The sequence below is a fragment of the Narcine bancroftii genome, chromosome 9 (assembly GCF_036971445.1).
Source record: "Narcine bancroftii isolate sNarBan1 chromosome 9, sNarBan1.hap1, whole genome shotgun sequence".
Lineage (NCBI taxonomy): Eukaryota > Metazoa > Chordata > Chondrichthyes > Torpediniformes > Narcinidae > Narcine > Narcine bancroftii.
In genome coordinates, this window is record NC_091477.1 from 17,394,529 (window position 1) to 17,420,511 (window position 25,983).

The following is a 25,983-nucleotide window of genomic DNA, read 5'->3' on the forward strand; positions in this document are numbered from 1 at the left end:
ACTTAGTCCAAGTTTTTAATTTTGGCCCTCTGTGAATTTGAGTTTGACACCCCTGACATAGAGGATCCCTAGTCTTCATCAGTCTCAACTCACTGATAGCTTCAGGTACAGAAGTCTGAAGTCCAGACTTGCCATTCTCAACAGAGGGACACACACAACGCATTCAAGTAAAAACCTCGCTTTCTTTTTCACCTCTTTTTGTTGGCTCAAAAATAGTTTTCTGTATGACCCCATGTAAAGTCAACTCCCCCCCCCCCCTCATTTTTGGCCCCGACCATCCACCCATCCGAGGTTCTTATGCCCTGACCATGAACCTTCACTTTGGCCACCCACATCCGAGCTCCCGATGCCCCAGCTGCCCATCCACACTTGTCACATATTTAACCGGATTACATTTCTGATGACAGATATAGATACTTTTCTGTTTACTTACTTTGTTTCTGTAAGAATTTATAATCTTCATGTACTGCTGCACTTGTCTCCCCATCTCATCAAAAGCCTTTGGACAATCCTCAAATTCCTGATAGCGATCTCTAATTGGCTGACCAAGTTTCTAGAAAGTAAAGACATTACAAACTTGATTACATGTTTGCAACAAAAAAAAAATCAGGAGCAGGAATGCAAAGATTGGTCAATTTGTCATTGCTTTGAATTTGTACACTATGAAGAATTTCAGTTCTGAAAAAGGGCAACATGACATTCATGAAAACCCATAACAAATTGCACAAAGCCTGCAGCAACACTCCAATGGAAATTTTTCTTTCAATTTTTCCATTAAAATCTAAATTTGATTTGAAATTCCCAAGATTCTCAAATAAAAATCAAGTCTATAATGGATACTCAATCTTAGAAATTGGGAGTTGAACAAAAAGTCAAGAATTTGTTCTTGAAATGGCCTTAGTTACCCCAATTAAATCAATCTTAAGAGGAAATCATGTTTTTTCCCCCCCTCGGCTTTCAAGTTTCATCTGCATACAATAACTGAGTCAGGAGGTGGGGACAGGAGAGCTGGTGAAGAAATTGTCTTAAATGATGTAGTCAAGGGATAAGCATATAAATGTGGAAAATTCCCATCTCAATTTGAAAACTAATTTGGTATCAAAGGCCTTGCTTCAAAGATAATTCTTGAAAACAGTTTACTGATACATAGAAAGTATTTGGCCTTTCAAAACTGTTCCATAGTCATGATTAATCATCCAAATTCTGTACCCTGTTCCTATTTTATCCACAATCATTTCTTTAGCAAACTTTAATAATACATATACATTTAGCTGCAACTGTTTTCTGTGTTAGAGAATTCCACAGGATTATTATACTCTTTAGGAGAGAAAAAAAAATCTAATCTCAATTCTGCAATACCCTCGCTGAAGGAGCTCTGTTCCTGGACACTTGTCTGTCTAGCCATATTAGAATGTGATACATTTCTGGGAGATCCCCTTTCATTGTTAAAACTCTTGGGTATACAAGCCTTACCACCTCTTCTTCCTTAATATCTTGTCACTGTTTTCCTAGGAGTCAGTATGGTGAACCTTCATGACACTCCCTCCACCAAGGAGGGCATACTGCACATAATGCTTCAGATGCAGATTTGCCAATATCCTGAACAAATGCAGTTGATATTCTTGCTATTGTATTTACTTTCTCCTTTAGGAAGCCAAAATGCAATTAATCTTCTGGCCTACTATATTCAAGTGCTTCTTTTACATTAGCTGGTGCACATGGATGCCAAGGACCCCAAGACAACAAAATTAATAATTATTATTTTCTATTTTTATAATAGCCAGTCAAGGACTGTTACTTCAGTAGATTCTTGCATGCATTGGTCCAGAAACTAAATTTGATCCGTACAGCCCACATCATCATTTCCTGCTTAATGCTATCTACTGTTGTGGTGTCTGTATACAACACCCATTAATGCTTTTTCTAAGCCATCTTCCTATAAATTAAACCTCATCCAAGCTAATATACATGCAATATTACAATAATAACTTCTTCAAAAATCTAAATTACTCCAACCCCTTTTCCTTTTGAAATATTAAATATCCCATGGTATTTAGATTCCCTCTTTGTACTTCCTCACAGCCTTATGTCCACAATCCCAATTATATCTCATTAATTGCATAGTTGCAATTCAACCATTTTATTGTGAACGTGAGGTCCATGATCCATTATTTTTTTAAAACATGAATTATTCCCCTTGGCATTAGTTTTGCAAAACAGCCCTATTTCCTTGGCTTCAATATTACTGTCTTCTTTTGCCTTTCCCTCTCTTATCCATTATTTCAGTTTCCCTTTGCGGTCTCTCTACTTATGTTCCCAACCCTCTTCAATTTTACTTTGAATCAGCAAACTTGTGTACATTATTTCCATGTAATCTATATAAATATTAGATACCTTTAACACAAAATTACACTGGTATAATTTTATACAAGAATTAAAGCAATAGGGCGAACTCAGAAGGGATCTGCTCAATAGATGCTCAATGTCTTATGCAGACAATGCCTTTAAATGCTTAAACAGTTGAACATTAATAAATCAATTATAAGTATATAAATTTCAAGTTTTAAAAAGCAAAAACATCAAATATATTCCAACAATTAGATAACTAGAAGTTTCAACAAGGAATGGCATGCTTGTCTCACTACAGGTGCACAATCCTTCATCTGGAACCCTTGGGGGTTTTTCCGGATTTCGGAAAGCCCACCCGAATTGTGCTGCCGCATCCACTCCCACCCCCTTCCAGTTGCCTGGCTGCCTCCCCCAACCGCTGGTCCCCATTTGCCAGATTTTAGCGTTTTCCAGATTTTAGATGTCCGGATAAAGGATTGTGTACCTGTAGATGTATGGAAATAATTACTCTTTTTAAAATGTCTGAAGCTCGCATGAAGTTTCAATGAATTGCAGACATTTACCTTTAATTCAGTCAATTTATCTATATACACTTGCTTTCCCTGATCCTCGCCTTCTTCATACAGCCAGTTTTCTGTGTCTTCAAGTAGAAGGCTTAATTTGCTTTGCTCCTAGAAGTAAAGTGAAACTTTCATATTGATCTGAATTAAGAGTATAAAAATGAACACTTTTAATTCTGGAGGGTTATGCAATAGGGAAACTAGGCTGTTAGCATAGATTATGTTGGCATAACACTATGGGTTAAAGGGCCTGTACTTTGCTGTAGATTATACTTTTAATTTCTCTCAGCAAAACATATCAGACATTAAAGTAAGTATTCACCAAATACAATATTTATATTCACTGAATATAAAAAGTAGACATTCTGATACAAAGAACATTTTGCAAAGCAGTTTCATAAATAGTTGCCCAGAACCCAATGATAACTTCCACTAATTTTGAACTATAAAGTTTCTTTAATTATGCACACGAATACAAGGAGACCAACTACCTGGAAAAAACAAATGACACAAGCCAAGGTGAGGAACCACATTTATCCATAAAAGATAAATGCATTTTTTTTCTATTTTACAACAAAAAACATACTTTCTTCTATCAGTTGGAGACTCTTGGCTGATCAATCAAATTTGAGAACCTGAACTTTTGATCTCAGCACTTCAGTTCTCCAAGCTTACATTTCAAAAAACTGAATGCACATAACTACCCAACTTTTTTGCCCAAATGGAGAACTGCCCAAGCATATTTTTTTTTTTTAAAGAGAAGGGACAAGTACATACTCTTTCAAAGACTGGTTTATAATCAATTGTAAAGGAACTAGTATTTGCTGGTAAAAGTTTAAATTTGGAGCTACAATAATGGTAACAGGCCCTTCTGACTTGAGCACAGGCTGCCCAATTACCCCCATGTAAACAATGAACCTACTAACCCACACGCCTTTGGTATGTGGGATAAAACCAGAGGACCTGAAAGAAAGCCATGCAATTGCAGGCTGAACATACAAACTCCTTACAGACACTGGCAGATTTGAACCTGGATTCAAAACATGCTTTCTCTCCTAGCTTTGTATAAGCAAGCTCAGACATTCACAAATTGACTTTATTCATACAAATTGAGAATAGTTGGGGGCCTGTGGTACTTTTTTTTTTAAGCAACAGTCTGCCAGTCTATGAATGAGTTGATCATCTTATCCTCTCACCTCCATCCAGGTCTTCAAACAGACCTTCCTGCTGGGAAAGAGCTTTACCTGTACATCATCCAACCTAATTAACTGCATTCAGTGTACTCTGTGCAGCCTCCTCCACATCAGTGAGACCTTTGGGTGACTGCTTTCCAAACACCATCTCTTTGTGCTGATCTTCCTGTAGTTAACCATTTTAAATTCCCCCAACCATTCCTACAAAATGAGACACTTATCCTTGGCTTCATCCACTGTTGGGCAAGGCCAAACGTAAACTGTGGAGCAACATATATTCCTTCTGGACAGCTAACACCAACAAAATGAACATTTGAGTTTTCTAGTTTTGGATAACCCCACCCCTATCTAATTCTGCTGTTCACATTTCTACCTTCCCTCCCCCTTCCACTTTTTTCTCATCTTCTGTCGAACATCTTACCACCCACACCCACACCCACACCCACACCCACACCCACACCCACACCCACACCCACACCCACACCCACACCCACACCCACACCCACACCCACACGATGCTGCCTGCCCCACCGTTGTTTGCTACAACCTTGTTTTCTGTCATGCGAGATTATATGGAGAGTTGTCTGCCAGTCCTATTTACTGACTCCATCTTATCCAACTTGCATTCACGTAATTATCCAAAGACCAAAAGAGAAAGGTGTATTCGACTACCATCTTATTCCATCATAAAGGCCAATTGCAGTGGTGTCTTCCATTAAAATAGCTCAATCAAGTTAAACTTAAATAATAAAATGCATTTTATTTGGATTTTCGAGCATCAGTACATATCAGGCACAAAGCAAAATAACTCAAGAAAAAGAAAGCAATTCATCATTGCTTTCATGTTTTAAAATGCAACTAATTTCTCTTTGCAATTGTCCTGGCTTCAAAGCTGAATAAAAGTCAGGTATATATTAGAAACTTTCACATCTTTATTCCTGACTTAATATAGACAAACTGCATTGAATCAAATACTTACATCTTTATTGACAAACTTTTCATAGATTCCACATAATTTCTCTCTACTTTCATACACATATTCTTCCAAGGCATTCTTTGCATCATTTCTCTCCTTTTCAAGTTTATCCTGCATAATCATTTTACCCTAAATGGAAGAAGGTCGAAGATACACAATTTCAAAGCTGTAACATTATATCAAAAGTGACAATACATTTTCAAAATATTTTATAAAATGTTGATAGGTTCTTTATTCAGCTAAAGTTCTTCAAGGCTGAAAACAGAGGGTTTGAATGATAATATAGGCAGTATAATTAGCAAGTTTGCAGAAGACACCAAAATTGGTGGTAAGGTGGCTGCGAAATTTGTTCAAGGTTTCAACATGCTATTAATCAAGTGGAAAAGTGGGCAAGCAATGGCAGGTGAAATTTAACTCAGACATGGGTGAAGGGAGGTATTTGGAAAGTTAAACCAGAGTAGGACATCCTGAGTTCACAGCAAGGCCCTGGGGAGTGCTCATAGAAAAAGGAGTTGGGGGTATCATCTTACAGATGTATTCTGTGTAGTTCTGATCACCATGCTGTAGGAAGGATGTGATTAAGTTGGAAAGGATGCAGAAAACATTCACAAGGATGTCACTTGGAATGGAGAGTACAGTTACAAAGTAGAGATTGGATGGGCTGAGCCTTTTTGCCCTGGATCAAGGAGGCAGAGGGGCCACCTTGTAAAAGTTTATTAAATTATAATGCAACGAATGGGCCTTACAGGCAAAATGGACATAAGTGACCATCTTTTCCCCCCAGAGGGTTGAAGTCTTCATGAGGGTACAGGTTTAAGGTGAGAAAGAGAGAATTAAAAGGAGATCAGAGAAGCAAGCTTTTCCACACAAAGAGAAGTGCCAATAAGATGTGCTAGAGACAAGTACAAGCATTAAAAAACAAACAAACACATAGAAAGGAAATGTATAGAGGGACACAAACCAAATACAGGCAAATAAGATTTGCTTAGAGAGGTGTCTTGGAGAAGTTGGGGCCAAGAGCATGTTTCCAATCTATATTGGCCCAAGAATGGATGACAAAACAAATAGAAATGGGTAACAATTTATTACAAGATACACCTGAAACAGATTTGAATGTCAAATTAAGTGAATTGAAAGCATGAATATTGAAAAGTGTAATTGAAATTCTCATTCATGCAGAATTGAAAAGTTGGAAAAATGCAGTTATGCACTTGGGCAAAGTTTTCGGGAGAAGTAAAAATGGATGGAAGGCAAATGTTACTTTGGACTTTATTGCAAAGGGGAGAAGTACAAAAAGCTCATTCAGTAAAGAAAAAAAAAATCAAATATAAGTATTCCCAATAATAGACAAGAAAAATGAGTTATACTCTGCATCACTGCTGCTGAGGATGTTTTAAACTAGTGAACAGGGGACACAAAATGACAATGTACTATTACGGGCCCAGAGGACCCCAAAACCCAGCAGCAATAAAAATTCACTAAGACAAATGGTTACTTAAAAAGTTGCTTTTAATCATCTTTAAACATGAAAACAGGATCAAACTTTAACTTATTACTATTAACTTAACTCCCTTCTAATTCTAAGTGCATGTGTATGTAATGTGTGTGCAAGCTCAGAAAAATTTTTTGATTCACAGTCCAATCTCACTCCTGGTATCAGGCAATTATACTGTGCACAGATTTTAACATTTATGAATCTTCACAGGCTTGGCTTGAAAGGTAAATGGTTACCTCTCAGGAAGGTTCTTGTTGGCTTTCAGAGAGAGAGATTTGTTGCTCGTTTGACACAAACTGATTCCTTCCAATCAGCCACTTCAGTGGCTTGCTGAAGAAACATGCCCCATCAGAGTTTTCCAGATGATAACCTCTTTCTTTCAGGTCACCACAGAAACATTATATAGCTAGCCATCTCCTCTTGTATGGACCACAAGGGCTGAACTAAGAACTCACAACCAGTCTTCAAAATGGGGTTTCAAACAAACTTGTCATGTTTCCGTCCCAGCTGTGGCTGCTGAACTGTAGAACTGAATACTCTTAACACAGAGAAAACCACGACTCTCTCCGAGCAGCAAACTGCTTTCAAACAGACTGCAGCACCGGACCTAATCTCCAAGTCCATTCATCTGTTGCTTTCCAAAACAATAATCCATTACTCTGCAGTATGTCCAATTAACAACTACTTGTGAAGTTCTTATAGGCATTCTTCAAAGTTTTTTCAAAGGCACTCGGAGACTGGACTGTCTGGCTTGAGCAGAGCTCTGGTATTTTATATGAGATCTGGTTTTGAAGGGTTTGTATTTGGGTGTGACCTACACTAAAAAACCTACCACAATTTATCTCCTTTTAGAACGTACAATATAAAATATAAAAATTCATCACAGTACAATTTTTTTTTCTTAAAACACATATAACATGCGCATTTTACAAACCAGGTATCCCCCCACGTTATATGCAAATGCGTGCTATACGAGAATATTTTTACATGTTGAAAGAACACTCACAATTAATAGGGGCTGTTCAAAGGACACACCAGCAATTTAAAGTGAGTGTGGGAATATAATAGTGGAATTTAAAAAATGCACAAAATTAATAGCAGCCGTGGGAAAGGCGTGCCAGCAATTTATAGCGGAATATTATAACAAGTTTGAGAATATAATAGTGGCAATGAAAGAACAGGCACAATTTATAGCAGCCATGGGAAAGATGCAATTTATAGCAAGCATAGGAATATTATAACGAGCATGAGTATCTAATACTGGCAATGAAAGAATGGGCACAATTGATAGAGGGCAAAGGAAATTTTGATCTTGGGACCATCTTTGTACTGAATGCCACAGTATTCCTATAAACAGGACATTCTGGCTAGAGCACTGCACCTTACAAATGTTAGTTGCCCAGACTTGCCCCTGAAGGAAATCAACATATCAAGTGCCTCTGCTTTGAGACAATGTTAGAATTAAAATCTTGCTCAACTCTGAAGACTGTCTTTAGGCCCTTTCAGGTGGACCCTCTATCTTGAGGCCAATGACTGGAGCAGATTTAAAACTGTGAATGCACGTTTCAGGTGGCAGTCCTAAAAGGCTGCTGCAGCATTAACTGGCCCACCTGAAAGGGCCTATTCATATTCAGAGGCATCTCGTAGCGCCTCCGGATCTGATGGAGGTGAAGTGACTAGTGCCACATAAATGTGCAGTGTACCAATGGTGGTCTTCCCTACCCATAATCCCCCACGCAGCTGGAACTGTTGTGGGAAATAGAGCAGTTCCACCTGCGTGGGGGATTATGGGTAGGGAAGACCACCATTGCTAGGCTGAGTTTTGAGCCGCTCCGGTGCTGAAGTGGCCAGCCAGGCTGCCCCTGCCCTGGCGGCCCCCACCAGCCGCCCTTCCCCTGCAGGGCTGTCAGGCAGCGGGGAGTTGGGACGCGGGCTGATGGAGTCATCAGACTGCCCCCCAGGCAACCACTTACAGTGGCTGCACATTCAGGCTATTCCTCCCGGAGGAGAGTTGGCGTCAGCGCCTCGGAAATGCTTCTTTCGCATTCAGGTAGGTCTTTAGCCACAAGGGGAGAGATTATGCAGCTTTACAAGAAGGTGTTCAGGTCACCTGAAAGGGCCTTTCCATCTATTTAATTGATTCCTCTCCTAAGCTTGTTGTGTTGCAGCAGGATGTCATCCATAGAGTGGGCAATTGACATATCTGGGAGAAGTTGATTGGATGTTAATTGCAGGAGATTAACTGTGGCAGATAACGGTTTATGCTTTGTCTCATGTCCAATTTAAATACAAATTGCTATTGCCAGCTAAAATTCTCCACCCACATGTTAGAAGCGCGTACGCATTATATGAAAATATATTTTTAAACACGATTTTATGCATGTTATACATGTGAAAATATGGTAGCTAGAAAGGAGAGAAAAGCATGCATAGTTAATGGAGCATTCAATTTTAGTGGATAGATATGAATTGGGGAAACAGAGGTGCAAGTAGGTTTAACTGCATTTACTTTATTGCATGGAGTCTTGCAGACAAGACAATGAACTGACAGCATGTGATATTGTAGCAATCATGGGAACATGGGTGTGGGAAGGGCAAAGAACAGGTCCTTGTTCAGAAACAGGCCCCTTTGGCCCTTCTAGTCTGTGCCAAACCACATTTTTGCTAGTTCCACTGACCTACACCCAGTCCATAGCCCTCCATACTTCTCCCATCTATTTACCTATCCAAATACTTGTTAAATGTTAAAATTGAGCCCACATTCACCATCTCAGCTAGCAGCTCATTCCACACACACACTACTTTCTGTGTGAAGTTCCCTCTCATGTTCCCCCTAAACCTTTCCCCTTTCACCGTTAATCTATATCCTCTGGTTTGTCTCACCAAACCAGGTGAGATACAAACAATTCGTTCTGCCTAACCCCCGTCATAATTTTAAATACCTCTATCCAATTCCCCTCATTCTTCTACGCACCAGGAAATAAAGTCCTATCCTGCTACTCCTTTGTAACTCGGTTCCTGAAGTCCAAGCAACATCTGAGTAAATCTTATCAGCACCATCTTATTAGGGCTTTATAAATTGGATTGTAACACATTTAACCTGCCAATTTGGTAGGCTCTCTACCTGTGTATAGGCCAACTGATGGGTAGAATTTAAAAAAACTGCACGAATAGGAACACCACTTCGGAGGTGGATTGTCAAACTGTGTTTACTTACTGGGTAGCTGCTGCTGGTCAACTTGTAAGCGATCATGACTACTGGGTAGAAAATTACATCAGCACTTGTGTGCAATGACGGTCTTCCTTACCCATAATCTCCAACACTACTGGAACACCAGAGCAGTTCCAGCAGCATGAGGGGGATTATGGGTAAGAAGGATGTCCATTGCTCCTGTCCCAACTCCATTCCCTGATGGCACACTCCACTCCCGACAGCCCACTCTGCTCCCCGCCGGAGCAAAGTGTTTGTCCGCTGGCCAGACAGCATTCTCCACCCCCCCCAGCTAGCTCATCCATGCTTACTTTGAATTCCATGAGCCTCCAGCTGAATGTCACAAAGCAGCATTATTTTATTCTTCCTTTGATATCCATTTATCTAGCTTACCTTCGTTTCAAACCTCAACTACATATTATAAATTCTAATCATGGATTAAAAATAATGTTTCCTGAATTATAAAATGAATTATTAGTGACCATCTTAAGTTCATGATCTCCAAGTTTTGTCCCCTCCCCCACCTGGGAAGACAGTCCAGCCCACTTCAGTTTTACTCAAACGTATTCTCTCAAGCTCCAAATTCTTTTGCACATTCAATATCTCTGCATCTTTTAATAATATGGTCAATACTGGACACAATATTCAAATTATGAAATGACCAAGGTTTGAAACAAATTTAATACAATTTCTCTGCTTCCTTTATGAAGAAAATAATTTACTTGGATTTTTTTTTTTTTTAAAAGCTATTCTCTTTGGTAATTTGTATATATTAACATTTTACTCCCCCTATCCCTTTTAGATTACACAAGAACATGGTCTCTGTTTATCACCAAAATATATCACTTTGCATTTACCTACATTTTCCAGTTACACATCTCTTCAAATTTATTTTCCTGTATTTTGTTAAATTGTCTCCTTTATTATTTATTTAATAATAATTTTAAAAAAATCATTGCTACCCACCCCCAACCACAATTAAATGCTGCTCTTAAAAGTTGAATAATTCCCAATTCATTAAGGTACATTCCAAACAGGAATCTTAGCAACATTACCTGTAGTACTTAACTCTCCTCCACTTAAGCCATTATTTCTTGTTTTTGCCCTTCATGTACTGGTCTGGAATGATGCTTTAATCTTTATTACGAGTTGACCGAGTGACACTGAAAGTTTTGGAAAATTCAAATGTACTATGTTTCTTCCAAAAACTGTATAACGATGGCCATGGGTAATGACACGATTTGAAATTCAGAATCTCTGATCAGTTTCTCTAGATTTTTTTTGTCATTTCTTTGTGCAAGGACTATATTTTTCCTACCTCAGTTTCAATGAATATATTCAGTAGCTGCTGACCCAATTGCCACTGCAGATGGTTCTCTATAGGCAGATCGACTGTCTTTGTTTTGACCTTTGCTTTCTTTGCCTGTGGAGGTTGATCTCTGTTCTTATCTTCTTTTGAAGCCATTTCACCAGTCTAGAAAGATCAAAATAATTGACAACTACATCTTGTTAAATGCACAAATTAAATGTCATCTCACAACTTTCTATTTGAAAAATCAATAGAACCATTAAAAGTCACATTTAGAAACCCCTAGAATGAAATGGAAGGGGAAACCTGCCTTCAGTTGAAATGGATTTCATGGATTAAAATGTGATAATACATTCCCTATTTTTATAAATTATATTTCAGTTTAGTTCTGAAAAAGGGTCCCAGAACTGAAATGTCAGATTTCTTGTCAGAGTATATACATGACATCACAAACAACCCTGAGATAATCAAAGTGCAAAAGTAAGAGTCTTTAAATGAGTCCCTGATTGAGTTTATAGTAGAGTCTGATGGTGGAGGAGTATTGGCTGTCTCCGAATCTGGTGGTGCGATTCTTTTGGTTCCTACATCTCTTTCTTGATGGTAGCAGTGAGATCAGTGTGCGTGCAGGGGGGCATGTATGGTTGCTGCCGATGGCAGGATTTCTTATAGATGTTCTCGATGGAGGGGAGGGTTTTTAAAACTTGTGATGTCCTGTGGTGTGTTCACTAACATTTGCAGGGGTTTACATTAATCTTTCTACAGACGTTAGTAGGTCTGCTGAGTGTTTCTAACATTTTTTGTTTTCAGATTTTCTTTGCATTTGGGAACTTTAAAAAAAAAGTAAAGCTTGGTGGTGGTGGGGGGGGGTAAGAAGAGATAGGATGTTATCAAGTTAGTTTTTTTTTAAACATATCAACATGTTGTTATATAGATAGAGGAAACTGCTCATGTTGAAATCTAAAGCCAAACACTGGAGGAACTCAATGGGTCAAGCTGTATCAGTGAGAGAAAAATAATGTTTGAACAGAAATTTAATTAGGATTGAGGAAGTGAGTACAGAAGCAGTGTAAAGAGGACAGGATAGGAGGGGTGTGGCATGGGTCCCACAGTGGTATTATCGGGACATTTATAGATTATCAAAAAACATCTGCCCTCACCGAGGTAGTTCCTGAAATAAAGGAAGTAATTCGTATGCATTTTGTGCTGTGCAGCAGGATTGAATAGTGAATCAACTGTTTTATGGATGCTCATTGGAAGGCCCATTCCTTTGTTTGCTTCAATGAAGAATTCAGAGTTTTAGAGGACATTCATTTGCAAGCACTTTCTGTGCAATGCAACTTCATTCTGGTTCAGGCAGAGTCAAGTAATTTGCAGCTTGTCCTGCAGATCAACTCCACTTCAGTTTCTTGTTTAGAAGGTGAAGTATTATTATGTGGAAGGCGTGGTGGATCAGTTATCTCCAAAGTTCAAAGTGTTCAACTTTGCATTTTCCAACCTAACCCACAAGAAAAAAAATCTCTGTACTGCTCTACCTGGCATGTACAAATCAGATACCCTTTGCTTCATTATTTGTGCCTGTATCTATAGCTGCCTTGTCTCCAAAACCCATAAATGATTCCTTCCCATGGTTTAAAAAAAATTCCAAGCAAACCTACTTCTAACCAAATTTTTGGTCACAATCCATCAAAACATTAGAGAATATTATTGCATTAAGGATACTAAACAAGTCAAAATTATTGATAGGACAAAGAAGAAATGCAGAAGAGTGCAAGTACAAAGCTGACTCCCACCTACAGATGACTTCAAAAACTAATTATAATACTTGATGTGTGCACATTTTAACTGTCTCAAGGGCTCAGGTCCGAAATGTTGGTAATACATCTTTACCACCTATGGACGCTGCAAGACCTGCTGAGTTCCTTCAGCATTGGTGTTTTCACTACAATCACTGGATCTGCAGACTTTTGTGTTTCACTTTAAAAGGAGAGACAGCCAAGTTTCTCATATTGCATTTGGTATATAAAGATTTTTTAACAAGGACTTTTATTTGAATAAGATGGTTCTTGCATAGTATAACTTGTAGACTTTGAAAATAGCAAACTTTTATAGCAATGATTCAAAAATACTCATTTAAATCATTTTATATTTTATCTATTTTAATTGACAAGTTTTTGATTCAAAATAAACACCCCAAAACAGATTGTGTTTCTTCCATGATTCAAACATCTCGATGCGATCAAAGATAACAAATTGTGAAATGACTTTTCTAGAAAACAGTCAAGAAATAAGTAATATCCCAATGAAAACTCTGAACTATGCATTAGTTCTCATATTCTGGGATAATCCTCACTTACAAGCTTTCCTTAGTTTAAATATCAAAGAAGCTGAATAATAAAAATTACCTCCATTTCATCCGGTTCATTTTTCTGAGTTTCTGTTGATCCAGGAGGATGATTGCCATCCCCATGTGCTGGTTCTTCCTGCTGATCAATTTGCATCTTGCTCTGAAAATAAAGTTTGTTCACCAATCATTGAACAGAATAACATACAGTTGTTTTATTTTTGGTTGTTTGGTGGGGGGGTGGGGAAGAGATTTAAAAAATAGGGCATTTGATAGAATCTATTTAATAGAATCTATTTAATTTTCCTTGTACATTAATCACCTCATTCCCATCAATTTCCCCAGAGTCAACCACACACAATGAGGCAGCTTAGAGCACCCAGTTAATCTATCATCTGCACACCTTAGTTATGGGAGTCACAACAGTACATATAAACATTACACAGGTTAATGTTATTGGATCTGCAATGTCAAACTCTGATAACTGGTTCACTACACCACCACTTGTATGAGGCGATGGGAGTAGTAGGACTAAGCAGGAGTCGGAAGAAATGATCACACCTCCCTTTAGATCTTATTAAGATGCCCAATAAAAATTAATTGTATTTTTCTCCCTATATGGTGCATCATTCAGTCTCTCTTGTCAATAGAACAAGCTTGAAATCCTAACATTGTGAGGTTTGTATTTTTTTTAAACCTTTGGTGGATAAAAACAGATAGTTATAATAAATCCTAAAGTTAGAGTAATGACTAAAAACAATAGAATAATTGTTCTAAAATCAAGACCTGCTTGGGGATTGGGTCAGTCTGGATTTTCCAGATTCTCAGGCAGTACTTTTAAAATTCAAATTTAAGGAGGAATAAAGAGATGAACAGTTATATTTTGATATTTTATTCATTAGCAAATTCAGCATGCTTCATTTATCAAAATGAGCAGTTTTAAAAAGAAAAAAAATTATGATAAAAATGTAAACAATATTTTTCACTACAAAAAGTGTGAAATGCTTGAAATTATGTTTCAAAATGAACAATGTAAAAGAAAATTACGATATACAAAAATATTTCTTTGTGATAAGAATACCTTAATTAAGCATGATCACTTGCTGTTGTGCATCTGTGGCACTTAAACATGCACACGTACACAAAATCCAGCTAAATTTAAAAATTTGAGAGTCTGGATTCTTGGGTGGTCTGGATTTCTGGACATTAACTGTACTAACTTTGTCTGTTTACATAGTAATCTTTGGAGTTTTTAAAGTGCTACAGTGGACAATTTCTGAATCGGTCAATTAGATTAATTATTTCAGAGATCACAGCAATCATGAATTCAATGGATTCAAGGCAAGAAACCTTCTTGTGGCTAATTATGAAATTGCTTTGAAAGAAAATACATCTGGTAGGGGAGAATCGGCCATTATGGCTGATCTCCCAGGACGAAGATATCTCATTGCACTTTGAACGTTCTGACACCTACAGACCCAAAATGGGGGAACAATCAACTTCAAAATTTGTGGTAGTGAGTGTGGGGGGGGGGGGGGGGGGGAAAGATTGCATTTCTGCTCATGGGGGAAGCATGGTTAACGCAACAGTGTTACAATACTAGTGAGTGGGATTTGAAACCCACACTGTCTGTAAGGAATTTGTACATTCTCCCCATGTCTGCATGGGTTTCCTTTGGGGCTCCAGTTTCTTACCACCTTTCAAAACGTACCAGGTATGTCAATTAGGTGTAATTAGGTGCCACAGGTTTGTGGACTGAAAAGGCCTGTTTCCATGCTGTTTGTCTAAATTTTGAAAAAAGGAGACGTAGACAAACTGAAGGATAAATTCAAACTAATTTGGATGAGTCATTTCTTCGAATGCCACAACTGAGAGATCATTGTCAAACACTCCCATTTTCCAATGGCAGAACTGTACAACATCAGCAGTCATGAATTTTTCGTATCACATATGAAATAACCCACCAAGAACCAGACAATTAATGCAAGGCAAGTATACCTCCTCCTCTTTTAGGTTTGCCTGGGATTGCTGATCTGTTTCCATTGGAACATCATCTGTTTCTTCACATTTCTGCACTTCCACTAAGGAGGCACTGGAAACACTGAAGACTCCATGAATATTAACCCGCACCTTCACTTTCACCCTAGAACTGGACCCATCATTTTGAGGGACCACTTTCTGAATAGTAAAAAGACCTAAATAATAAATGAAAATATCTTCAAAAAGTTTGTACATCAGAATATTTTCCTGTCAAACATTCAAATTAATGGATTTTACTGAGTTATTTTTATAGGGAACATACATTTCAAAACTGTATTCAGTATTTTCACTTGTTTGAATTTGTTTCTCCTGCATTAAACATCTACTTTACAATCAGATTTTACTATCAATGTCCAGATGTAGGGCAGAGATAGGTCAATTTGTACAAATTGATTATGATCGCCACATTGGCCTTCTCTGCACTTTTTCAATTGTTAAGATGGATTGGTTAAGTTTATGGAATTGAATATTTTTTTTTACAAAAAGGAAATGAACACTGTGTTATTAACCTCAATACAATGCAAATTACAATAAATACAAATATAAAACATTATTGATTAGCAGCCACAATAAATTCATTTTCACCAACTTTAAAAGTTTTATCAACTTCTATTAAACCAAGATTATCCATGATCTGAAAGCTTCCTAAAGGAAGAATGAGAAAATATTAAACATACAAGTTCAGTCACGTGCCTCATCATTTACAAGGCCTCCTAGTTGAGGTTTGGCCTAAATTTCCTGCATCTTTACTCTTCAGGCTGTGGCCTGCAAACTAGCCATTAAGCCTGCTATAATCTTCCACTGGGTTGCTGCCTTCTCTGGACATCAACTCCTGCAACACAATGAATCTTCAAAAGATTGGCCTACTAATCTGCATTAGCTGTGACTCAGTTCTACTCTTTAGTCATGAAGACTAGAAGCAAATGTCATCTCAGAGAACCGAGCTTAAAAATCCACTGCAGTTATAAAGGAGAGCTGAACAATCATGAACAAATGAGTTATTGTACATCCCCCCTCCCCACCCCACCTGCAGCACTGGTATCTGGAGCTTCAGGATGTATTACTGCTTGAAAAAAAAAACACCAGTCCAAGACCAAGGGTCCCCCTTTCGCGAGCCCCAGTCACTGCCTCGAGTTGAACAACTGACCATTTCTCCCCATGGACGCTGTCTGACCTGCGGACTTCCTCCCCCAATTCTTTGTCTGCCCAGAATTCTAGCATCGGCATGCTTTTGTGTTTCTCAATAACTTCTTTGTTGTTCTTTCGGCTCCAGGGTGGATCAAGACAGCATCCAGTCAACTCTTCATCAAACCCAAAGGTCATGAAGCTCTTGTGGCTGCTTTTCCTCACCTGCCATTTGCTTTTTAAAAAATTTTTCAAATGCCCACCTCTTAGGGGAAACCTCTCCCCCTACTTATGTGCAGTTGGACCCAGGAGCAGGAGCGAGACAACTTACCTGTACTGGTGGTTGCTCAAGCATGAGCCACCCTCCTGCGCTCCCATGTCAAAGTGGCAAACTGTCACATCACGCCAGATCCAAGTTGTTGCGATCATGTGAGTCACGCCAATGAATGGGTTTCACCTCTACCTCCCCTTTCAGCTGCTCCCCTCATCTTGCAGAAGCAGGCTAGTTCCAGGGGCATGGTTTGCATCATTAGTTAATGAGAAATGGAACACACAAGTTTTCCTTGAGGGCAGGGGAGCTCAATAATTCCTACTATGCCAATCACACACGGGGAGTGAGCGCTGTGGTTGAGACAGGAAGGAGCTTCTGGTCCTTAACCCCTCATCGAGCCTACCTGCATGCTAACGTCACAATGGGGTTGCGGCCAGGTGAGAAGAGATGTCACAATTACCTCCCCCATCACTTCGCCTGCTAATTGATTCAGAATTCCACTGCCGGACCCTTTGACAGCCAGGCTGGGTGTCGATTGGTGCAATAGGGCAGGAATTGTACAAATAAGCAGCCGAGGGTTGCGTGCATCTCCCCCTCCCCTTGTCTTTACCCCACTCCAGAAACAAATAGAATTAAAGGTAAAAAGTAATTTAAAGAAAAACAGATAGATTCCTTCATTTCTTCCACGGAACCCCGTTTTGGAAACACTGCTTTAAAGAAATGGAAGAACATGTTTAAGCCTAAAGAAATCTCCAGATTCATCACATAGATACCCATCAGACTCAAAGCTAAAAAAACCCCATTTTAAAATGGCACAAATGTATTTTCAATTAAGACTGACCAGGGAAACAAAAAGGAATTATTGCATCTCACCAATTTTGGGATCTGGATAAGGTAGCTCCTTCGGACAAGAATAAATTGCTTCAAGGTCAAAGGATTCTTTTCTGTAGAAAGTAAGAACTTTGGAGAATGGTGCAGTATGGTTCTTGGGGAACACCTCACAATCACTAAAGAGATTAAAAAACTTATATGACCCTTCAGCAAAAACTACACAAATCATCTTTATAAAATATAAACATGACAATAATTGGAAAAAAGCTGCATCCAAAATATCTACCTTGCAGCAGGTGGTCAACCATTAGCAAAGTTCATCTCTAACCATCTTTAAGTATGCATGTCATTTCAAACTGCTCAGTGCTATTATGCCTTTAATGGCTATTTCAGAGAACAGTTACAAGTGCCATTGGACTGGAATCATGTGAAGCTCAAACTGGGGAAAGACAAAGATGTTCTTCACTCCACACTGCCTAACTTCCTGCAACCATGAGGATTTTTTTTTTAATAACAAAACTGGTAGCTTTAATTATCATTATTGATACTAGACCCATTACATAATTAGTTAATTGGACAAATGTTATGACATATTTGGGAATCATCAGCTCAGATGGCTACAATTCCAAAACACAAATGCATAAGAGTTTTAGAAAAAGGAGTTCTTTCAGCAAAGAGTAAGGTATTGAGATCTCCCAAAATGACTCTATTGTAAATGATGTTATTCAGATGGGTCAAAAATGTTGGTATCAGTGACAATGGGAATTGTGATGGCTCTAAAGATGACAGCTTTTGGCTTCCGGGTATTTAACTGCAAAGAACTATAATTCATCCACAATTGGATAGCTTGCAAGATGTGATCAGGATTTAGAGAATTGGACAACAGGCAAAATAGCCCACATATGGACTTGGGCAATAATAATGGCACAGTATCGAAGGAAATGTAACAATTTGTTACACATCAGCAGAAAGCCAAAATAAGTGATGTTGAATAAAGAGTTTACAGAGCTTTTTGCCACAAGGTCAAAGATGATTTAATGTGGTTCTCAATGACAAGATGAGAAGACATGGCAGCTAAAAGAACCAGAGAATAATCTAGGTTTGTATTTTGGAATGATTGAGAAAGCAAAATGGAAGGACAGATGGTGTTAGTACAGAAATCTATTTGAAACTTAATAAAAGCAGAAAACTATTTTAAATAAAAAATGCACAACCACTGGATCCTTTCTAGTACTTCCACTATTTAATGCCCACTCACCACTCAATACTCTCCCTGTCCTATTTTTGTTCCCTGGAATTCAGAAGCTATGGTAATGCACCAAAATTAATGGCATCTGCCTGATAATTGAGCCTCAGTCAGTTTTCATTACCATTACAGGCAAGACTTGCATCTTTTCTGCACATCCAGATGTTGCTGGATGGTGATAAAAGAAGCACGACAGCATTAGTACACAATCTAAATCTCAACATGCAGATTATTATTGCTTTACCACCCCCACTCTGTCCTTTGAATGCAAGATTAAGATTCTTTAAAATTGTACAGTTAAATTGAATGGATCATCTTTGGTTGCTCTAGTTTACATGAACAAAATTATTTATAATTCAGAAATTTGAATTAAAATGCTCACCCAAGGCCTTCCTCAGCAGGAGAATTCCACCTCATGGAAATTGGGAATGGAACCAAGTCAGTGATAGAGAATTCTCTCACTTTGAATGCAGGTGAAAGAATGGCACACTGGAAAGAAAAATCTAATTTTAGGCAATTGTGGTAAATAACTGAAGCAACTCTGTCATCTCAAGTGTGGGTGACGCAAGTCAGTGGTTACAGTAGTTTTAAATTTAGAGTTCGGAGAATAGCAGTTGATTCAGAGGTAATGAAGGCCCCTTGCTTAGGGATAGCAACATACAATCACAAGTTTAACAACAGAAAGCCCAATCATCTTTTTTTTCCAAATTACATATTCCAACAAACAATAGAAATATTAATTATAATTCTGATTTGAAAATGTATGTGGTGATTCATTATACATCAATCCAAAAGACATAATTGGAAAGTTTCCATTATTGTCATGTAATACTACATTTAGAATGTATCATACATGAAATCCTTTAACTTTTGTCTACCGTAAGGCAGACAGAGTCGCCACTTTGACCAGCACCCCTCACAGAAACCCACAGCACCTGGTGTTCCCAGGCAGTCTCCTCTCCAACTACTGACCAGTCCTGAGCCTGCTTAGCTTCAGAGATCAGACCGCCTTGGTAACAATCTCACTGATGATTTTCCATGGCAAAATAAAAAATTGTGATGGCGTTACCAACAGAGAATTGTGAACTATACACCATGTTTAGAACAAATGCAATGCAAACTTCTTACCTGCAAAGCACAACCACGAGCTACAGCCTCATCTGCATTTAAAGTAGTACTGAGGGATTTCCCAAAAAATTTAGTAATTCTCTCTTTAATGGCAGGGATACGAGTTGCTCCACCCACAATCTCAACTGCATAAATATCCTCCCGTTTAAGCTCTACAGATAGGAGAAATATCTGTTACTGAAGGACAATGGCAGTAGCTTTACCCTGCTGGAAAATACAAAGTGGGAAGCAGGGGATAAAGGTATGTCCCATCATGAAAAAGCTTTTAATGCTAAAACTTATAATCCATTCTAAAAAATTACCATGAAGATTTAGAATTCACATTGCCTGGACTGGACTGGTTTCTGATGTTACAAATACATTAATGCAAGAATAATAGAACAGAAACTGTTACTTTGGTGGGGGGGGAAAAATCACCATTTATTTAAACATTTTTAATATGCCAACTTTCCTGGTGACTAAATCAGCAGTAAGTTCATGGTAGGGTATTTAAATCAGACCATTACACAATAATTATGAAAGGTTCCTGTATAAAATAAGCATGTTCCAAAAAGTTAAGATGTCTATTGAGAGGACTTCACCCAACACTCCTTCAGAACCTACCACCATCTTGCCTAAGGAAGCAAAAAGAATCAGCCAAATACTGATCAAATTGACTTTCTTAGTACTTATAACTGCTTTAATGAAATGAACCATCAAATAAAAAAAGATCAACACCTTTTAATGTCCATAAAATAGAAACAGTACTTTAATGATTAAAAACTAATTATTTTGTACTAAGATTAATATGACTAGATCCGCAAAGAAATTCATGGACCCATAAAAAATAGGTGGAGTCAACAAGCCATTTGAGCTTGCATTACCATTCAATTCAATCATGGTTGACTATGTGACATCAGTACTCTTTCTTTCTCTCCATATCCCTTTATTCCTTTAACCACAATGGCCACATCTCGCTCCCTTTTGTCTATCCGTAATGAACTGGCCTCAACAGTTTTATGTAGTTCACAATTGAGTGAAAAAGTTTCTCACCTCAAATGCCTCACTAAAATCCATATACACCACATCCACCAATTTACCATCACCAACTTGTACTTAAAATGGATAAATATGTGAAAAATGTTAAAACAACAGGAACAAATGGAGGAGGTAGGAGCAGAGTTGAAGAACATCTGTAAAAGGAATCCATTCAGCTCTTGTCCTCCAATACTTTTAGACAATAATTTAAAAATAAAAAAATTAAAAAGAAAAAAAAAATTCTGATTTAATACTCACTAGTTTGCTCCACAAGACTACGAAGAGGGGACTCCACTCTGGACAACAGTGAACTGCACATCTCTTCAAACTGTGCCCTTTAAACATTTCAAAATGAAAAAATATTTGAAACTTTGGCCTGAAAAGTAAAAGGTTTCTGACTTTCAAAAATAAAGTCTGATAAATTGCATTTCAGTTCCTTCAATTTGTATAACGGATCAAAAATTTGATTAAATCGTATTCAAAAAGATATAAATTACCAATTACAAATCAACACAGCTCTACATTTCAAAATGATACTGATGAAATACAAGTTTTTTTAAAAACATACTGAAACCAGTTTCAAAAGACCAATATGAAATGTCAACTTTCAAAACACCCTAACATATTCCATTTTGTTTTGTCACGGAAGCTCAGACACAGTGAAAATACTTTCATATGGATTACTGTGGTACCATTGCCACCTTATCAGCTATGGGGAATACATGTCAGACTTGCCAAACAGCCTCAAATCTCAAAAAATGTAAACATTTGAATTATGATAATCAATGAATAAGCTAATTATGTCTTTCAATGGGGGCAATGTTACTAATAATACAATTAAAAACAGTTTTGGGGAAAACAATACTTTCACAAGGGTATACATATTAAAACAGTGACCTATCAGGGGATGATTCACCCTTCAAACCATGCCACAAGGTCATCCTCAAGATTTGAATGAGTCATATGCTTTGGTGAAAGTGACATTCATTTGAAAAGCAGGGAGTAACAGGACAGCTGCGAGCTTAGCCAAGCTGTTGAATCACTTCCTATTTTGAGTTTTACACAACTGCTGACTATAATTTGCTATAGTCTTCCAAATGTGTATAGTATACATTCTGTATCATTCCATCTGCAAACATACATTCTAAAGCGTTGACATTAATCAGCACAACTTGGTTGCCGTTTTAAATTTGTCATCAATGCAAATGTCAAGCAGCAGGTGATCAAGAAGGAAAAATGATTGGTCTTGTGAGTCAAGTGAATGCTCTTCAATTTGGAAGGAACCAACACAGAACAGAGCAGACACATTGATAATCAAAATTTGAAATATGTATGCTTAAACACATCATCCACCCAATTTTGCCATAAATTGAAGAAACATCTACTCAATTTTTGCTCTCCAAATGTTTATTTAAAAACTAACAAGTAAAATATATTTTTAAAAATCCCTGTGCTAATCTTACACATTTGGTTCAGGTTATATGAAAATATTTGGGTAATTCCTAATCAGCATAAATAACCTCAATTCCAAGTCACAATGCCTTAACCGTACAATAAGTTTGCTCATCAAATTTCAGTTCAAATCAGAGTTCAAATTTTTAAAATTCTTCTGATAGCGAGATTATTGGGCACATAGTTTGACACATACAATTTAATCATGTAAAATTTTGATGCATTTTAAATTTGCATATATGCCATTTGTACTCCATCGATTTCTGCAAAGCATAATGCGTTCATCTCAATACGGTATTTATCATCAACTCTAAAAACCATTATTTTGTACCTGTTCAATACTCCAGAAACATCAATGTCATTCATGAAACACTCAATATTCAAAGGTAGATCCGATGCATTGGCACTCATTAATTTCTTCAGCTTTTCACACTCCTGGGAAAGCCGGATTACAGCTCGAATCTTTGATTTAACATCTAGTTTGTATTTTTTACTGAATTCTTCACAAAAGTGATTTACTAGAATTTCATCAAAGTTTCTTCCACCCAAGTTGGGGTCAAAAGCAGTCGCAAGGACCTAGGACAACACAAACCTACTGTTAAATAGTAAAGGAACAAAAACTACAAATTCCAAAATGAAAGCATGCAGTTTCTAGGTGTATCCTCATTAAACACATCATTTTTCTCCCAAACAGACCAATACTTTACGAATATTTTATGAAGTAGGTTAGTCATACTGGTAGAACAACATGCTTGATGACTTATAAAAATATTACATAATAACCTTGCCTCCACCAGCTCCAAGTGAACTTCCTTACCTACATGGCCATTCTTTACTAATTTTGGTATTCAAATAAAAAAAATACTGATACAATCAACTGTTACAAGAATAGAACAGAATAGCAACAGGCCCTTCAGCCTATGCTATTTGTGCCATTCAAGATGCCAATTTAAACCATCCCATTTGAAAGCACAATCTTCAAATCCTTCCTGTCCATATGCCTATAGTATTTGTTTCCACCACCTCTCCCAGCAGCATGTTCCAGGCACCCATCACAATTAAGAAAAAACTTGCTTTGTAAATCTCAATTAAACATTCCCCATCTCAACTTCAAGTTATGCCCTCTAGTATATTGCTATGTGTTCAGAGATACCCAACTGAATTCTAGCTTTCAGTTCTTTCACCAATCATGAATTCAAACTAAAGCACAAATGCTTTTCCAATTACTTTAAACACCAATTTATTTCACTATCTTGTTAATGACAGGTCTTCATGTCTTAGATTTAGATTTATTGTCAGAGTACACACAGGACATCCTATACAACCCGGAGATTCCTTTTTCCTGCAGGCACTGCAGAATTACCAATAATTGGTAGTACAAAAAAAACCCACTTTAAATAAACAAACTACAGTTAACAAATGTAAGCAAGCTGACTGAGCAATAGAGAGAACAAAAAAAAAGTCAATGAAGTGCACAAGAATCCTTAAATGAATCTCTGAGTTTGTCGTTGCGGAGTCTGACGGTGGAGGGGGAGCAGTTGCTCCTGAACCTGGTGGGGCGAGTCTTGGACCACTTTCCTGATGGCAGTACCAAGAACAGAGTGTGTGCTGGGTGGTGTGGGTTTTTGATGATTGCTGCTTCTCTCCGACAGTAACATTCTCTGTAGATGTACTCAATAGTGGGGAGTGTTTTACCCGTGATGGCCTGGGCTGTGTCCACTACCTTCTGGAGGACTTTAAGCTCAGGGGTATTGGTGTTTCCATACCACACCTCTAGAAATTTGCCAGGGTTTCTGAAGTCATACCAAACTCCTGCAGAAGAAGAGGGACTGATATGCTTTCTTCATGATGCCATTGGTGTGTTGGGTCCAGGTAAGATCCTCTGAAATAGTGACTCCCAAGAACTTAAATTTGCTCACCCTCTCCACCTCTGATCCCCCAATGATCACTGGGTTGTAAGCCTCTGGCCTTCCTTTCCTGAAGTCAACAAACAGCTCCTTTGTTTTGGTGACACTGAGTGCAAGGCGGTTGTTGGTGCACCATTCAGCCCAAGTTTTCAAGCTCCACCCTGTCTGCTGACTCGTCCCCTTCCTTTATACAACCCACTACCATAGTATCATCAGCAAGTTTGTAGATTGTGTTATTGTCATATGAAGCCTCCCAGTTGTAGGTGTAAAGTGATGCATTTTGGTTGGTCAAACTTGAAATCAGAACACATCACAAGATGCATGATTGATGTGCAGTCCTCGTCATCTTAAAATATCTATTGAGAATGTGTCTTATGAGGCAAGTTTAACAAAAGTAGGCGTTTTCTCTTTGGAGCAAAGAATGAGAGATAACTGAAGAGGTCTACCAGATTATGAGAGGCACAGATTGGGTGGATAGCAAGTGGCATTTTCCCTGGGGACAGAGTAGCCAACACCAGAGATGGTTTCACGGAGGAAGGTTTCAGGGAGATGTTAGGAGTAGTTTAAAATAAAACTAGTGGGCGCACGGAATGTATTGCCAGGGGTGGGGGTGGAGGCCAATACAATATGGACATGTATAAGACTCTTAGGATCTTGGATACAAGACAATTTGAGAGTTTTGAGTGCAAGGTTAGGAAGGTTCAGTTTGTTAGTTGGTATCTGTCAGTCAGGACAACATTGTGGGCAAAAGGTCCTGAACAATGCTGTAATTCTCCAGCTAAGGTTATGGATCATTAAGAACAAGAAGTCAGAGAAGCTCATTTATATTTGGCAAAAAACCACAACCATCAAGTTTGGAGGAATCATGGCACACAAATGTATTTTTTTGTGTCTGATCCATGACATGTTTCAGCTGCTTGATAATTCAAATGCCTATTGTATGAAGTCATCTCTGTTAATGGTGAGTACTGTTTGCAACTGGTGCTACTCAGATCCATTCTAGATTTCATTCCATGTTAATGTAGGAAGTTTAGAAGAAATGGTGCATGCACCATCTTTTAAAGTCAGGGGCCATCCGAACATGTTACCCAAATGGAGAAGGAGAATACTGCTGTGTCAGCGAATCCCGAAAATACAATTCCAAGAATTGAATAGTGCCACAAGCAGTTCCTAACCCTTGCATGCAGTTGAATTCAATAATATCGTCACGTCATAATCCACAGAATCCATTATTCTCAAGCAGTGCAGAGTACATCACACCCAAATCACCAACCTGCCTTCAATCTTAATCAAGACACAAGGCCACCTGACAATTGAAAACATCAACCAGCATTTCTTTGTAGCCCGGGTCCATATGTGGCATTTCCCATCACTGGCTAAGTCCTCACCTGGCTTTCTCCCATCACTGCCTGAGCCCTCACGTGGCATTCTCTCATCACTGCCCAGGTTCTCAGCTGGCATCTGAGCCAGCTCTTAATAAATTAAGAATGTACAGAACATTTACAGAAGACTCAGACTACTCAGTTCTGGGA

At 38.2% G+C, this 25,983-nt stretch overlaps 1 protein-coding gene across 2 annotated transcripts in view; it reads right to left on the reverse strand.

Annotated features, from left to right (window-relative positions):
- LOC138743238 (heat shock 70 kDa protein 4-like) overlaps positions 1 to 25,983 on the reverse strand; it is a 57,936-nt gene that overhangs the window by 8,418 nt on the left and 23,535 nt on the right. For both annotated transcript variants that reach the window (XM_069898211.1, XM_069898210.1), the window contains exons 7-17: positions 22,876 to 23,120; positions 21,351 to 21,427; positions 20,076 to 20,227; positions 19,330 to 19,436; positions 17,744 to 17,877; positions 15,433 to 15,629; positions 13,496 to 13,597; positions 11,103 to 11,258; positions 5,082 to 5,207; positions 2,913 to 3,020; positions 434 to 553 (exon numbers count right to left, since the gene is read on the reverse strand). In XM_069898211.1, coding sequence (XP_069754312.1) covers positions 434 to 553; positions 2,913 to 3,020; positions 5,082 to 5,207; positions 11,103 to 11,258; positions 13,496 to 13,597; positions 15,433 to 15,629; positions 17,744 to 17,877; positions 19,330 to 19,436; positions 20,076 to 20,227; positions 21,351 to 21,427; positions 22,876 to 23,120 — 1,524 coding nt within the window. The remainder of the gene's footprint in view (positions 1 to 433; positions 554 to 2,912; positions 3,021 to 5,081; positions 5,208 to 11,102; positions 11,259 to 13,495; positions 13,598 to 15,432; positions 15,630 to 17,743; positions 17,878 to 19,329; positions 19,437 to 20,075; positions 20,228 to 21,350; positions 21,428 to 22,875; positions 23,121 to 25,983) is intronic.